We start from the raw sequence: 17,163 nt of genomic DNA on the forward strand, positions 1-17,163 counted from the left end.
CCCAGCGTGGCTCCGAGTGTTGCTGACCCGAGAGGGAGAGAGGGAGCGGCAGGACGTGTGAGGCGTGCTGCTTCTGGCGTGTTGCTGGTGCCTGGCTCGTTGTCCTGCCCTACCAGCCTTCCCAGCCCACCAAAGCCATGACATAGGGACGTGTTTGGTTTTAGTAATGAATAGGTTGTGTTTTAATGATGAATGCGCTGTGTAATAGTGTGCAAGTGTTTTAATGGTGACATTGACGTTTATTATGAACAGATCGTATTTTAGAGGCATATATTGGTGATCAGGTGTTGTAATGGTGATAGCAAGGCACATATGGGCAGCTCACGTACTACATCAATTTAAGGACAAGGGAGAGGCTGGTTTAGCTGGTAAGAGTAATAACGAGGATGCTAGAGAAGAATAAAATCAACGGAAATGTTCATGGATGCATTGAAGAAAGACTTAACGGGGAAGGGGATGACAAGACAAAGATAAGAAGATACAGAGGACAAAGATAAGGTGGAGACAGGTCATCCACTAAGAAAGGACCGACCACAGAGGTATAATGAATTGGTTGCATCTAATCTGAGGAACATGGCCTCTGCTCAAGCTTGATTAAAATGACGGCGCATGTTAAGTGTAATTTCAAAAGGCTTTACTGACATTTGAAAGGAGGGAGTAGTTTGAATTGTTTAGCTAGTGTAGTATTCTTGTTGAGTGAAGACGTGTGGGGTTACTTAGATAAAGTGACACTGTACTACCATTGAAATTGTTTATAATGGACTGTGTAACTAGAGACAAACAAACCCTTTAAGAATCATGCCTCTTTGTACACACACACACACACACACACACACACACACACACACACACACACACACACACACACACACACACACACACACACACCTCCCTCCCTCCCTCCCTCCCTTACTGAACATCTCCACACCAACATTTTTTCGCGAACTTTTTGCGATGTACCGCATGATGAAACTCTGCTATGAGGAACGCGTCTGGCAAACCTTAATTCCTGCACACACTACAGGAGCAGCTTTTTACGTAACAGGGATGGCTCAGATCGCTTGCAGTATCCATATGGACGCGTCTCTGCGGTTAATCACGTAATATATTAAAGCATTTGACACAGACATCATTCTGAAACACATCTGCACTGCAACACTGCTACACTCAAAAGGTTCCATTAGTTAAAAGATGTATTAGTTAGAGATCAGTTTTTTTTTTTTTTTTTGTGATTCCAGTGACAGATTAACAAGATTTCTACGTATTAACTATTGAAACACTCGTAATAACCCAGCTTGTCATGTCTGTGGCCTTTGAAAACAGTCGTGGTGGAAGAGTGAAGGGTTTCAGAACACAGAACTGTTTTTTTATTTCCTTTAGGTTATTATGAAGCTTAACATTAGATCTCGCGGCACATTCTTGGGTGTCTGGCGTGCATAAAAAGTCCGCTTGCCATGCCATCTCAGCTCTCTGGTCGTACTTCTTTTTCTTGAGAGGAATTTAATTGAATTTGATCGAGTTATGACACCGCTGCATCGGGGTCACATGGCGCTTGCTTTCTTTATGGGAACGCCGGATGATTGTTGGCTTACCTGTGCTGCCTCTCGTGTGTTTGGGGTTTGTTTGAAGTTTTGTTCGTATTTGTGTTTTATTGGTGAGTTTCATTTGTATTTGGCGTTTATTAGTATGACAGTCCTTCTCTAAATTATACATCCTAAAATGAAGTGTCTTTTTTTTATCAGTCCTTCATTAAAAAGATTCAAGAAACATTTTCTCTCTCTCTCTCTCTCTCTCTCTCTCTCTCTCTCTCTCTCTCTCTCTCTCTCTCTCTCTCTCTCTCTCTCTCTCTCTCTCTCTCTCTCTCTCTCTCTCTCTACTTCAATAGAAAAACAAATATAGAATAACCCAAACATTCGTAATTTCTATCCAACATCACAAAGAGATCTACGTATCCCAGTCTGTCAATCTCTAACCTTCCATTCTCTTACCTGCAGATCGCGAGGACCAGAGTATCCTGTGCACGGGAGAGTCAGGCGCCGGCAAGACTGAGAACACGAAGAAGGTGATTCAGTACCTCGCCTACGTGGCCGCCTCCAAGTCCAAGGGCGGAGCATCGGTAAGTTTTAAAAGGCTAAGGTGTAAGGAAGGTGGGAAGGTTCAAGCGGTAGTGTGCGAAGTGTGAGGATGATGATGATGATGATGATGTGGAGGATGGTGGTGATGAGAATGGTGGTGAAAATGGTTTACTTCTCTACTGGTTTCTCTTCCTGTCGTCTACTTTCTCTCCGTCTCTCTCTCTCTCTCTCTCTCTCTCTCTCTCTCTCTCTCTCTCTCTCTCTCTCTCTCTCTCTCTCTCTCTCTCTCTCTCTCTCTCTCTCTCTCTCTCTCTCTCTCTCTCTCTCTCTCTCTCTCTCTCTCTCTCTCTCTCTCTCTCTCTCTCGATAGTCATGAGATAGAGACGGGAGGTGGACAGACATATCAAGGAAGGCGGGAAGGCTGGCAGGTTGGGTCTCGAAATGGAAAGTAGATAAGGAAAGGCGGAAAGAAAAGAAATACATATGGCCCGTATTCTGAAACGCTTTGCTCTCTCACCATCACTGCTTTCCAAAGGCTCCAGTTGAAGATACTCGTGTTTTTAAGAGTATTTTTATGGTTCTGATGATAGATTGGCAAGATTTCTAGTTTATTAAAAGGTAAAACTGTCTTGAAAACCCGGCTAGTGTTCTCTGTGGCCTTGGAAAACTGTCGTAGTGAGAGGGGAAGGCGTATCTGAATTAGGGCGTATATATCAGCATTGACATAGAAGGAGACGAGAGATAGAAATGTAAATAAAGGATAGAGAAATTATTGATTCGACGTGATGGAAAGAAAGGGGGAATAGAGAAGTGTTGATAGGAAATACTGAAGGAATATGAGGAGATAGAAGAAATTAATGAGAAGGAGAGAAGAGGAGAAAGAAAGTGGAATTAAGAGGTAAGGTAAAAATGACGTTAATTAGCTAATTATTTATATTTATTGCACCCGTTAGAGAAATTAAAGGAAATAGATTGGAGTGAGGGAGACAGTGGGAGAGGGAGGGAGGAAAGGAGAGTTGGCAAGTACGAGTAGATGGCAGTACTGGGCTCAGGGTAGAGTATGGGAGGGAGATTACCATTGGGAGAAGGAGGGAAGTGAGAGGAGGAAGAGGACCTAACCTCCCCCCCCCCCTCTCTTTCTCTCTCACTGCCCTATTGATTCGAGAGAGTCTGGGCGCAGTCACACACACACACACACACACACACACACACACACACACACACACACACACACACACACACACACACACACACACACACACACAGCTAAGGGAAGATTAATTTAGCTTAAGGAATGAAGGAGAAAAGGAGGAAGGATACAAGAAGGAACGTAGGAACTGAACAAGGGATAGAGGAAGATAGGTAGATAAAAAGGAATGAATATGAAGAAGGAAGGGAGAGGTAGGCAAGTTAGCTGAAAGGAAATTGAGATGAAGGAAGGAAGGAAGGAAGAGGAACGGAAGAAGCAAGAAGGAAAAATAGTTTTGTGGTTTTAAGACTGAAAGGTAAAAGGTTACGAATATCTCTCTCTCTCTCTCTCTCTCTCTCTCTCTCTCTCTCTCTCTCTCTCTCTCTCTCTCTCTCTCTCTCTCTCTGTGTGTGTGTGTTTGGATGGTTGCAGTACCTTGTGGATGTGGATTCGTGCGTGCGTGCGTGCGTGTATGTGTTGGCAGGTGTGGTAGTGTCGAGATGTACATAATACTTCCTTTCCAGCATGTGTTTCCTCTCTCTTGGGGTCTGTTAGTAATGATAGGGACTCGTGACTTGTCTTGGACCTGCTGTAAGGGTAACACGGTGCTGGATAACTGAAGCTTTTGTATGTACATGCAGGCTGTAACTTAATCATAACTCAGGTGTCTGTAATGTTGCAGGGAGACGTGGGTGTTGTAGTAGTGGTAGTGATGGTGGTTGTAATGTTAGTTTGTGTTATTTTATGTAAAAGAAATGTCACTTGAATTTAGATATGCTACTATTACTGCCACTACTACTACTGGAGGTAATAAAAATTGCATCAGTACTAATGTCTAACCTAAATGTAACATGTATATATATAATTAAGGATATCTCTTTCTTTTCTACTTCTTATGTATATATAATTCTTTGAGGAGGGTTTTCTTAAAGGGTGTACAGCACATAGCATACATACATATAGTGAAACAATATGGTGTCCACTTCACATTTATTAGTCTTAGTGATATAAAAGTGCATCCCTTGGTCCTCCCTCCTTCCCTCTCCCTGTCCCCTTTATTTTTGCATGGCACTCCTGAAGGAAGGCTCAGTCAAGTCTTTGTGCATGAACTGTCCTCCTCCTCGCCCGACTGTACGATTAAAGGCCCTTGTACAGTCACGACCAGAAAGAAGTCTTGTCCAACCGGCAGCGTTCACTCCTACTGTTTTTCGTTTTCTTTCAATCTCAGGTCCGTTTTTCTCTAGACTCGTAGCTCAGAGGACTTCATCTTACAGGAAACGGATTTGAGATTGAAAGTTACGAAATACAGTGGAAGTACATACTGTTACTCTACTGGTCATGACTATACCTCGCCCCTTGACCGCCCTGTTAGACGTGCACCCAACACACACACAACACCCAACCCTTGCCCTTCGTACATACTGAACGTCAAACACATACCTTTTGTTTTCCCTCACCATACCCGTCCTTAATGATCAAACACTAAGGCACACACCTATGCACACCTTAGCACACCTTGCCCTACCCCACCACCATCACCACCTGTGTTCCCTTCCCCTTGCTCTCATTTCCCCTTATAGAACTCTCCTTTGAATGTCTCCCTCTCCATTCTCCACTCTCCCTACCCCTCATTGGTATCCAGGCACCCTCACCCCAGTTCTGTGTCCCCAGTCAACCCACCAGCACAGTCCACTTCCCCTTAGATGGACACCCTGATCTCAACTCAATCCTCTCTCCATCTCCCTCCCGTCCGCCCCCTCCCCCTCAGTGCCATAATCTGTAACACCCGCGCGGCACCTCCACTATATTCAAAAGGCTGTAACTAAAGTGACACGGGTTTTTATGAGTGTTTCTAAGGTTCTAGTGACAGATTAACGGGATTTCTCTAGTATTGGCAGGAGAAACACTCTTAAGAGCCTCGTTAGTCATCTCTGTGGCCTTTGAAAATAGTCGTGGTAAGAGAGTTTAGTGTTTCAGAGTATGGCTTTTGGTGTTGTTGATTTAGCTAGTGTTGTGTAGGTCATTATATTTGTACATGGGGAATATATACGAGGAAAGACATACAGTACATCCATATACATACTGGTTACCTCCTTTCACACACACACACACACACACACACACACACACACACACACACACACACACACACACACACACACACACACACACACACACACACACACACACACACACACACACACCATAGGCAGTTCATGATAGCTATGTCCAAATATTCCACCCATACCTACCCCTTCCACCTCCACCTCCACCTCCACATGACAAACACATCTCCGGCACCACACCACTCGATATGTCCACGTGCCTGTGTCCATCATTCCCCCCACATAACACCTCCACCATGCCCCCTCTCTCCCCTCCATGCCCCTCCACCCGAGGCTCAAGACTAACCATGCCGTGGGTCTCTTCTTTCCTCCTCCTCCACCTCTTCTTCTTCCTCCTCCTCCACCTTCTCTTCTTGTTCTTCCGGTGGGGCTTGTGCAGGGGGAGGATCTTCACCTCCAACAACAACAACTAGTACAGCAACAACAACAACCACAACACATAGGCAACGTCTTCAAACCCGTGAGTACTTTGCTTATGCTGGAATGCAACGCTGCCCGCAGTCCCCCCTTTCATATTCCTCTTTTCTTTTTATCCGTTTTCTTTTTCCTTTTCGAACTCCCTTTTTCCAATTTCTTTTCTTTTCCTTTTTCTGTTTGGCTTGGTTTCCTTTCTTTTTTTCAGTCTCTTCCTTTATTTTTCCATTTTCTTCATTTCTTGATTTGCTATGCGGTTTTTTTTCCTTTTCTCTATTTTACTTGTATTCTCTTACGTTCACCTTTCTTCCTTCCTTCCTTCCTTCCTTCCTTCCTTCCTTCCTTCCTTCCTTCCTTCCTTCCTGGGATAAAAGCATCCTGGTTGTTGACTCCCATTACTCCATCCACTTTTCCTCCTCCTCCTCCTCCTCCTCCTCCTCCTCCTCCTCCTCCTCCTCCTCCCAAAACATCACTCCGAATGGGCCCGGCTGATGATGTGCTCACTAACAGATTTATGCTTCCTGTATTTGTTGGCGTGTGCGCGTGTGTGTGTGTGCGTGTACGTGTGTGAGTGTGCGCGCGATGCCTCAAAAATAACGCCAAGCTTTCACCGCAGCCAATTCTGACGACACGTAATTTTTGTGACTTTATTTGTTGTTGTGTTTTGCTTTCGCTACGTAACAACGCCACGAGACAAACGGCACTTTCTTCCCCCACTGTTTCTATGGATGTGTACCCTCGAGTGGTGTATATTTGTGTACTAATGCTTCGTTTATTCTTCTTTCAGGTGTTGTTGTTTGTGTTGTGTATATTTGTATGTGTTTTCGTACTGTTTGAGTGACTTGGGGTGTTAGTACTCTGAGTGTTTCGTATTGGGGGTTGTAGTGGTGTGCGGGTTAACTTGGTTGTGGTGGTGGGTGTAGATGTACGTACTAGGTGACTTTTAGAGGGAAAGATTTTCAAAGGGATACTCTGCTGAAAAGATGACATCGTTGACTTTTTTTATGTACTGTACTGGGTGACTTAGAAGGGAAGATTTTCAAAGGGATACTCTGTTGAAAAGATGACATCATTGACTTTATTGTGTGAGTTATTTTTTTTTCACTTATCTTAACCCCTTCAGTACTGTGACGCATTTTTACCACGAATTTTGGGTGAGATTAGACCATTTTATTGACATTAGGAAGGGTCTATGGAGGTCTGAAGATTAATGGCCACAGTCTTCACTATTTTAACCCCCCACATAAGTTTCTATGTAAAATCTATACATAATAAGCAAAATAGATATGAAAACGTGTTCTGGTACTGAAGGGGTTAAATAAAAAGGTAAGAAGGAAAAAAATTACATCACTGAGATTCTTTATCGAACCTTTCTTTGTATCCATTGAATCTGACCAGCGTGAGTAAATATAGTAAGTTTATCCTTCTTTTCTTCTTTTTAACGGGACAACTTGTGATTTTTGAGTGGAGGAAGAGGAGGAGGTTAGAGTTTAGAATCTATAAGGAAAGGAAATTCAGTTAAGAAGGTCGTTTAAGATTTTTTTTTTTTTCTGGGCAGGGAAGAAAAAAGTTCCCGTTAAAGAAGCAGATTTAGATTAGATTGGACTAGAAAGGAAGAAATTCAAGAGACGTAATGAGTGACTGATTGCAACACGACAACAGGGTCATGAACTGCAAGAGAGAGAGAGAGGGGGGCTAGTTTTGAGGCCAACCTTGTGTTTTGGGTAATGTATGGTAAGGTTAGGTGTAGTTATGTAGTTTCTCTCTCTCTCTCTCTCTCTCTCTCTCTCTCTCTCTCTCTCTCTCTCTCTCTCTCTCTCTCTCTCTCTCTCTCTCTCTCTCTCTCTCTCTCTCTCTCTCTCTCTCTCTCTCTCTCTCTCTCTCTCTCTCTCTCTCTCTCTCTCTCTCTCTCTCTCTCTCTCTCTCTCTCTCTCTCTCTCTCTCTCTCTCTCGGTGGTGGATATTGTCAGGTGTCCATTGCGTCATGATGAGTGCCTGACACACACACACACACACACACACACACACACACACACACACACACACACACACACACACACACACACACACACACACACACACACACACACACACTTGCATTTTAAGAAACCACCAACCTCACCACCGAGAGAGAGAGAGACATGGGGAAGATCTCTATGTGGCTGCCAGTCTGTACTACCTTCTCTCCTCCTCCTCCTCCTCCTGACCCCCTCCAGCCGGTGCCACGCCATATGGGAAACCCCGTGGGCGCTAAGATCCCCCAGGCACCCGCAGGCAGACCACAGGCCTTAGCACATCCATGGGGAGGCGAAGACACCCATGGGGCCACCAACCTCGGGGTTCATGACTGGGACAGCGGGACGAGAGAGGACAGATGGTGGAGGCTGGGCTGGAGGGAGGCAGGGAGGCACGGAGAGAGGGAGGGAGGAAGGGAGGGAGAGAAAAAAAGATGGCAGTCTGAGAGAAAAGAAAGCTGGGAGGGTGGTGGTGGTGGTGGTGGTGGTGGTGGTGGTGGTGGTGGTGGTGGTGGTGGTGGTCAGGTGGTATGGGTTGCTGGGTCAGGGGTGGTGGTGGTGGTGGCGGCTTAGATGCCAAGGAATTGTGATTGGATTAATTAGGGGAGTGAAGGAAGGGGGAGGGTTAACTGGGGGTTTTGGATGATTAGGGGGTGGGAGGGTAGGGGAGGGTAGAGGAGGGGAGGATGGAGGAGGAACGAGAGGTGATGGTGGTTCATGACGTGGCTTTTGTCAGAGAGAGAGAGAGAGAGGTATCAGATAACATAACTTGAGAAAAAAAAAGGAAAGCCTTGAAAAGAATAAAAAAAAGAGATGGAAGAGAAGAGAAAAAGATAAAAACACTCGAGAAAAAGGAGCACAAACACACAAACAACACAAAATAAAAAGCAAGAAGCAGAAAACAAAACAATAGAACCAACACGTATGCAACATCCACCCATCACAACCATCTACCAATAAATCTCACCAGCAAATATGACCTCACCGAACAAAACACTCCAAACAGCCTTTCCTTTCTTTTCCCCTTCCTTTAAGCAAGAAGAAAAAACAATAAAACCAACACGTATGCAACATCACCCATCACAATCATGTAGCAATAAATCTCACCAGCAAATATAACTCACAATTGACTGACCTCACCGAACAATACACTCCAAGCAGCCTTTCTTACCCTTCCTTTTACTTCACCCTCATTCCATTGCGTGCTTGCGTGGGTCCCGTGCAAGACAGACAAGCAGCTTTGGACCGTACATTGTAGACTAAACCTTCTCTTCTTTATGGTTCACCTTTGCACGAGCTTACTTAGGTTATGGGCACCAGACTGGCGACCTTAGCGATAAAGCAGCGAGGCAGGGAAAGTCTGATGTTACTTTATCGCCGTCTGTGTGTGATTAGATCGGAGTCGTGTAAGGTGTTGGAGGGATGGTAGAGGGTTGGGAGGTTGGGAAGTAGAGAGAGAGGCGGAGAAAGGAAGGATGAAGGGTGTAGATACTAAGAGGTGAAGGAACATGATCAAGAAGAGTAGAATAGAGGTGTAAGAATAAGGATTTGGTTAAAGAAGAAGGCAGTTGGGAGGTTGGAAAGTAGAGAGAGAGAGGCGGAGAAAGGAAGAATGAAGGGTGTAGATACTAAGAGGTGAAAAAATATGGTGAAGGAACCGAATGAAAAAGAGTAAAGAATAGAAGAGGAGTAAGAATAGGGATTGAGTTAGTGAAGAAGAAGGCTGTTGGGAGGTCGGGAAGTATAGAAGTAGAGGCGGAGAAAGGAAGAATGAAGGGTGTAGATACTAATAGGTTAAAGAAAAGGTGAAGGAACAGAATTAAGAATAGTAAAGTAGATAATAGGACAGAGGGGTAAGAATAGGATTTGAGTTAGAGGAGAAGGCGGCTTAAGGAGTAGGTAAAAGATGAAGAATAGGAAAGGGGAGAGAAGAACAGTATTGGAAAGGTAAAACTAGGAGAGAGAGAGAGAGAGACAGTAGAATAGAAAGTGATACGAGACAAGAAAAGAAACTATAAAAAAAGATAAAGGAAGAACAATAATAAACACAAGGATAGGAAGAAAATAAACATAACAGAAATAGAATGAAATTAAAGAGAAAAGAAAACAAAAGAAAGAGATCCCCCCCCCTATCTCTCTCTCCTCTCACTCCACCTCCATCACTACCACACCTGAGTATTTTACCTCCAAGTGGCGGCAGCTCAGGTAGTGAGAGGGAGGAGATTTCAGTGGAGGTAACTTTCTCTCCCTCCCCTGATCTCTTGACCCCTGATGATGGAAGTGGAGGGAGGATGGGGGTGAGGGGAGGAGAGGGAGAGGTGAGGGGATGAAACAAACAGGAGGAACGCAGTGTTGTCCTGGTGGTTTGTTTGCATGCAGGGGGAGGGAATAGGTAATCTCTCTCTCTCTCTCTCTCTCTCTCTCTCTCTCTCTCTCTCTCTCTCTCTCTCTCTCTCTCTCTCTCTCTCTCTCTCTCTCTCTCTCTCTCTCTCTCTCTCCTCTCCTCCATAGCTAAGATACCGTCTAAATACTCACACGTTAGAGACAGGAAAAAAAAAAGAAAGTGATTTTTAAGAACAGTTCACACCCACAAATAGATTCCTTCGGGTATGGGGAGGTTCTATTTACTCTTATTTTTTCCCTCCCTTTCTACCTTTCTTTTTTCATTCCTCTTCCCTCCCTGTGACGACCATTAGAGACGTGCAATGGGCTCCAGCAGAGGTCGTGCAGGGTAACACAATGTACTCGTTCACAGATTAGGCCCACCGTCACCTCTGAAGAAGTACTGTAGTGTTAAAGGGCAGGACTGGGCTGGGCTGGGCTGGGCTGGGGTAGGGCACGGCTGGGGCTGGCTGGTGGGGATGGGTTGGGTTAGGTTGCCTTGGGTTGCCTCAGGGGAATACAGGTAAAGGTACTGCTGGCAAGGAGGGAAGGAGTGATTCAGCATCCTTATTGTGTGTAACGTTTGTGGTTTAGTTTAATCTAGTTTACGTTGAGTTAGGTTAGGATAGGTTTGGTTTGGCTTGTTTTGGATCGAGTTAGGTTAGGTTAGGTTAGGTTAGGTTAGGACAAGTTTTTGGCTCGAGTTAAATTGGGTTAAGTTTTATTTAGTCATATGTAAAAGAGTTATAGTAAAAATTCTCTCTCTCTCTCTCTCTCTCTCTCTCTCTCTCTCTCTCTCTCTCTCTCTCTCTCTCTCTCTCTCTCTCTCTCTCTCTCTCTCTCTCTCTCTCTCTCTCTCTCTCTCTCTCTCTCTCTCTCTCTCTCTCTCTCTCTCTCTCTCTCTCTCTCTCTCTCTCTCATCTCGCCTGTCTTCCCCATTCTTTATCTTCTCCTTCATCCCTCTTCTCTCCACCCACCACGGCCCTTCTAAGCCGGTGAAAGGTGACACGACTGACCTTACAACCCTCTCTGACCCTTCCACAAAGGTCGCCAAGCTGTACAGGAGGGCAGGGAGGAAAGAGTGGGGGGGGGAATCTTACACCGACGACCTTGATGGGGCATACCTGTGTTGAAGGATTTGGGAAGGGGAGGGAGGGAGGGAGGAGAAAAGGTAAGAATGTTGCAGGTGTGAGGGGTAAGATTGATTAATTAACCTTTAGGCGTCGCTGCAAGGAGGTCATATGACTGTGATTTTGAATGATAGTACTAAGGAATTAGGATCTCAAGCATTGAAGGGGAAAAATTGAACAGGTAGAGTCAGTTCGAGAGAGGGATGATTAGTAATGAATAGGGACAGAGAGAAATATCAATAGAAGGACGAAGAGATTGTTATGGTTAAGTTATAGTCGAGGAAGAGGTTATTGGAGGGAGTGGATGGAAGGGGAGTTTAACCCTTTCAATACTGAGACACATTTTACCTTGAAATTTGTGTACGATTAGACCATTTTATTTGCATTAAGAAGGGTCTGTGGATGTCAGAAGGTTAATGGCCAGAGTCTTTACTATTTTAATGCCCCACATGAGTTTTCGAAGTTGTATAAAATCACTAAATAATAAGTAGAATGAATATGGAAACGTGTCATGGTACTGAAGGGTTTAAGGAGGGAATTGAAAAGAAGAATTTATGGCAAGGAAAAGAAAAGGATGAAGGTCAAGTTAGGAAGGCAAAGAAAGTAGGAGTAAGAGATGAAGAAAAAAAAATGGAAAGAAAGAGAGAAGTGATATGAAAGAAAGGTAAGGGAAAGGAAATAGAGAGTAAAGTAAAAAGAGAAGTAAAGAAAGTAAAAATTATAAAAAGAAAGAAGTAACGGTAAAGTAAAAAAAAAAGAAAAGAAAGAAAAGAATAAAGTAACACAAAAGAAAGATAAGGGAAAGGAAAAGAAAGAAAAGATTATAGAATATGAGAAGTAACACGAAAGAAAAGTAAGGGAAAGGGAAGAAGAGAGAAAGTAAGGGAAGGGAAGGGAAGGAAAAATTATTACCTACTCTTATGTATACACGTGTACTTCAAACATTACTCTGTGTGGGATTTTAATTATTCTCCCTCCCTTCCTCTCTCTTGGGGTGGTGTTAATGGTAATGCTCCTTGTTCCTCTCTCGTGGTGGGCACTCGTAGCAGCAAACTCTTGGGTGATCGTGCAATTACTGTGTGTTGCCTTGTAAATAGTGACTGTGTGGTGTATAACTTGTAGAGGGATTTGTACAGCGAGATTTGTGGTGTGTACTGTGCCTAGAAGAATGTGTGTGTGTGTGTGTGTGTGAGAGAGAGAGAGAGAGAGAGACGGATGGTATGAAGAATGTATTACTATTATTATTATTATTATTATTATTATTATTATTATTATTATTATTATTATTATTATCGTGTATTTGTGTGTATTTTATTATTATTATTATTATTATTATTATTATTATTATTATTATTATTATTATTATTATTCAGAGTTTACTGTTTCATTATGACATTTACCATAAAATTGAAAAAGAATCATGATTATTATTAGTTACCATAATTGCTATCATTTTAATCAAAGCTTGCTGATTGATTAAGAAATACATAGAAATAAGCGCTGTGTCTCTCCATTACTGTGCTTCTTTTCAAATTGCAGTGTTAAGTGTTTGAATTTAACAGTAAGAGCAAGGTGTGGGGGGTGGGGAGGAAGTGGCTTTGTTATGTTTCAATTACCTCGGAGTCACCTGGTGTGCTTGCTTGCCTCAGCCCCGCCCCTCCCTCTGTGTCCTGGACGGCGAGCGTTGTGGTAATAACAGATTTCACATTACAGGCTGTTCAACAAGAGTACAAGGTAGGCGAGTCCGGACACAACCCTACCAATCCGAACATCCCCAGGTACCCTCATGCACACACCTCACCCCAAACATCTTCCCTCGCCATCCTTCCCTAACTTACCAATCTGTATCTCCATTTTTCAATTTTTCAGTCTTTCGTCCCCTTTTTCTCATCTTTCCCAAATTATCAATCTTTGCGTCTCCGTTTTCTCAGTGTTTTGTCTCCCAAACATCTTTAGTCCTTCATTCCTATCCTATCCATCAGGTGTCACTTTAGGAGGCTTGAACTTACACAGAACACATGCCTGTATACACATTCATATTATGTAATTTGCTCTATACACACGTAAATAAAGAAGGATGGTTGTGATGGTGACTTGTTGAAGATGTGGTAGGTATATGGATTGATACAGACTGACAGACAGACAGACATAAGAATAATGGAAAAGGAATGGTAGGATGGAAAGCCAGTCAGGAAGAAACACACACACACACACACACACACACACACACACACACACACACACACACACACACACACACACACACACAAAGGAAGAAAATGGAAGAAGAGATCAGGATAAGAATAAAAACATTTCTTCTCGACTGTCCTCCTCCTCCTTTTCCTCCTCCTCCTCCTCCTCCTCCTCCACCACACAGCAGCCCATCCCTCCAACCACCACAAGATGAGTGACAACCTCTTGCAGTCGACGGTGTTCCATTTTGTGTCCATTACTGTATTAAATTATTGTTCTGTGTTTTCCTGTTGTTATTCTTGTCAGTTTGTCTTTTGTTCTGTTCATATCCTCGCGTGCCTCGTCCATCAGTCAGCGCATTTAATCTCCTTTTCATCATAGACTCATTTATTTTTTCTTCTCAGCATCCTAATGTGACTGAGTTTATTTATCCGTTCGTCCGTGCGTGTTTGTGTGCTTGTTCATCATTCGTTCATATTGTTTGTTTACTAATAACGTGTGTCTGTTTGTATGTGAGTGAGAGATAATTTGGCTTGAATTTTGAGTGGTGTCCTAAATATTCAATTGATAAAGCAACTAGTGGGAAAATTTAACTATGAGAACCCATCTGTGGCCTTTGGAGCGTATTTGAATGGCCAAGTATACAGAAACGCTTTGCTCTCCCACCATAACTATTTCCAAAGGCCGCTTCTCAAGACTGTCCATCCTAATAACAACGTAGAAATCTTGTTAATCTGTTACCGGAATCGTAAAAATATTCTTATGAACCCGTGTCGCCAGCTAGAGCCCATTGAGTGTAGATGCGTACATATGTGGTTGAGAATGCGGTCCTTAATCTTGTACGTGACTGAATCGTAACTTGAAAGACGGCGACCATGTGCGGGGATGCTTTACACACTCACTCATCAACGGACCCATATACGTGGAGGGAGATAAGAGGTGCGCGGGGCCTTTCCTTGTTTGGGGCTAGCGGCGCACACTACCATCAAGGAGATAAGCTCAGCGCCCGCCATACACCACCACAACCACCGCCGCCATTGCCACTACTATAACTACTACGTCTCTGCTAAGACTGTAGTGTAATACTGAAAATGTAAGCTTGGCAGGTGAATTTACTGGTTCACACTCGTCTGTTTCATTGTGGCAGGCCAAATTATTATATTTCTGCTACGCAACATTATATACGTAGTCGTTATTTGCGCTATTACTGGCTTATTCTTTCTTTTACTTAAGTTAATTTGATGTAACTGCCGCGTTCAACATCCCAGCTCGCTTATAGTAAGATATAATGGCGTAATGACGCAGTAGACAGGTTGAACAAAGCAGTGTTGCCATAAGAATGTAGACGGATGTAGCTCTGCAACAATACCACACCGGGACTCTGTAGTGGACGATATTGCCTTTTGTCCCCATTATTCCATTTCCTCCCGGTACATCCTACACCCCTTTGCTGTACTCATGTTCGTTACCATCCCCACATTCCTCCATTCCCACTCAAACGCCTCCTACTAAGTCTATCCGGCAGAGTAATAAAGACTGAAGGAAAGAAACGTCACCGGCTGACAATCTAGGCAAACAGAACTCGGTTGCATATTTTGTCATTAGTCGTCGCGTCGTTTTCGCGGTAAAAATGCAGCTCTGTCCCGGGTCAGCATGGACATAGGTGAACATTCAGCTTACGTGCGCGGTCCTGTGTCGTCGGTTTACAAATGATGCAGTGTGTACGGATTCCACGCGTTATTAGGCTTCATTTATTGCATTTCCTTGGTTTGCCATCCTGGTGTCCACGCGCCGTAACCGTGATCTTCTACGGCTTCACCGCTGCGTGCATTCCACTTAGAGATTAAATCTTGTTTCGGCACCAGAACATACAAAGGCTGCGTGTGTCTTGTTATCTCATCGGGAACGTGCGAACTGATGACTGATGCAGTGTAGCAGACAGACAAATAGTAAGCAGACTAAAAGGGAGCTAAATACGGCGGATTACACAATATGAATGTAAAGAAAATAAAGAGGATGCAAGAGGCTGATTTACACGAGACACCATCTGATACACAAGCCTCTAGCCATCGGAGAGAGAGAGAGAGAGAGAGAGAGAGAAGTGGAACAAGATATGTGACAGGCTATGCTGAGTGGTATTGGAGACATGTACATTGAGGAGGATGAGGAGGGGGGGCATGTACTTAGAGTGCATAGAAGAGGAGGAAATGGAGATGGGTGAGCAAAATTGAGGGTCCTTCTTTTCTCCATCTCCTGCCTCCTCAACAACCACCATCACCACCACTACTACTCAGACCACTGCATACTTTCCCGTCTTGAATAAATTTGTTAGACGGGAGAAAGAGGATTGAGTGGTGGTGATGGTGGTGTATGTCAGGAAGGGACATTGATTGGATGCCGGTTAGAAGGAAATAATTAGAATTGGCAGTGATTTGAGGGACGGCGCCGCATCAGAGAGAGAGAGAGATGATACGCCAAGGGAATGAGTTTTATTACTTTTTTCAAACTCCGCCTCACTCTCGTAACCACATTCGTGCTAGGTAATATTTCACGGAACCTGATACTTATTAGTCTCGCGCGCGCTCTGCTGCCGTTTTCTAAGCCTGTGGAAGACGTGAATGTGAACCTCATCGCCATGGCAAGTCTCTCACAACAACTGCACGACGTTGAAGTATTTTCTTTTTTCATTCATTTTATTTTTTTCTCAGTTGACGATAACTCAATACTTAATAAGATTTTTGCTATAAAGTTTGTTCAGTTATTTTTAACTGTTACCGTCATGTCTTGTTAGCAGTGAGATAATTTTTCCGTTGTTTGCAAGGATGTAAAGTAATAAGGAATGTGAGATTAGTTCCGTATTTGCTGAGCCGAAGAAGTACGTTTTTATGCCAGTCTTTGAAATTTTGAAGTTGTAGAGGGTTAGGGGAAAGATTTGTGATATAGCTGTGAAAGAGTGAAGCGAGCACGTGTAAGTGGCAATGTACTGGCGCATGAGAGACAGTAGTAGTAGTAGTAGTAGTACAGGTGGGTTTCATTGAAGGAGCGCGCCATTCTGGACTTCTCAGCCCCAATAATTACAACCATTGTTCGCCAAGCACCGCGACTCACTCATCGCAGTCAATGAGCGTCACTTTCATCAGGATCTCGTTTCAAGTCGCGTCCTGTTCGTGGGGAAGTACGTGGCAGTGGTGAATGGATGGATAGGTGAGTGGATGGTTGGGTGGTATGAGTCCCATTCCTTCATCATCTCCACTCCGCCATCACCGTATCACTTACTACTCTGTGGAAAAAAGTATGTGGATGAAATGATTGATTATGACGTGTGTGTGTGTGTGTGTGTGTGTGTGTGTGTGTGTGTGTGTGTGTGTGTGTGTGTACAGACAACTTCGTTCTAGTTGATTCCTTTCTTTATATACTCTTAAGAATGATAATGACATGCCTCATTGTTTTTTTTTTTTTTTTTTTTTTTTAATTTCATTTTACTCTATCACTTACTAATATGGTATAAATAATTTAGCGAGTATGGTGTATATAGATTGTAAGCTATAACATCTTTTCTCTTGAATGATGGATATAAAATTTCAAGCATCCAGGGACTTCATATAGTACATGCAGTAAATCTCATCATTTGTAAGGCTG

At 43.5% G+C, this 17,163-nt stretch overlaps 1 protein-coding gene across 11 annotated transcripts in view; it reads left to right on the forward strand.

The window, feature by feature from the left end:
• Window positions 1–17,163, forward strand: part of LOC123503646 (myosin heavy chain, non-muscle-like) — a 121,123-nt gene that overhangs the window by 84,421 nt on the left and 19,539 nt on the right. For 4 of the 11 annotated variants that reach the window (XM_045253579.1, XM_045253585.1, XM_045253580.1 and 1 more), the window contains exons 3-5: window positions 1,995–2,116; window positions 5,770–5,850; window positions 13,045–13,065. In XM_045253579.1, coding sequence (XP_045109514.1) covers window positions 1,995–2,116; window positions 5,770–5,850; window positions 13,045–13,065 — 224 coding nt within the window. The remainder of the gene's footprint in view (window positions 1–1,994; window positions 2,117–5,769; window positions 5,851–13,044; window positions 13,066–17,163) is intronic. The other 7 variants (XM_045253581.1, XM_045253587.1, XM_045253589.1 and 4 more) reach the window with 3 other exon arrangements.

Source organism: Portunus trituberculatus, chromosome 14, assembly GCF_017591435.1.
Source record: "Portunus trituberculatus isolate SZX2019 chromosome 14, ASM1759143v1, whole genome shotgun sequence".
Classification (NCBI taxonomy): domain Eukaryota; kingdom Metazoa; phylum Arthropoda; class Malacostraca; order Decapoda; family Portunidae; genus Portunus; species Portunus trituberculatus.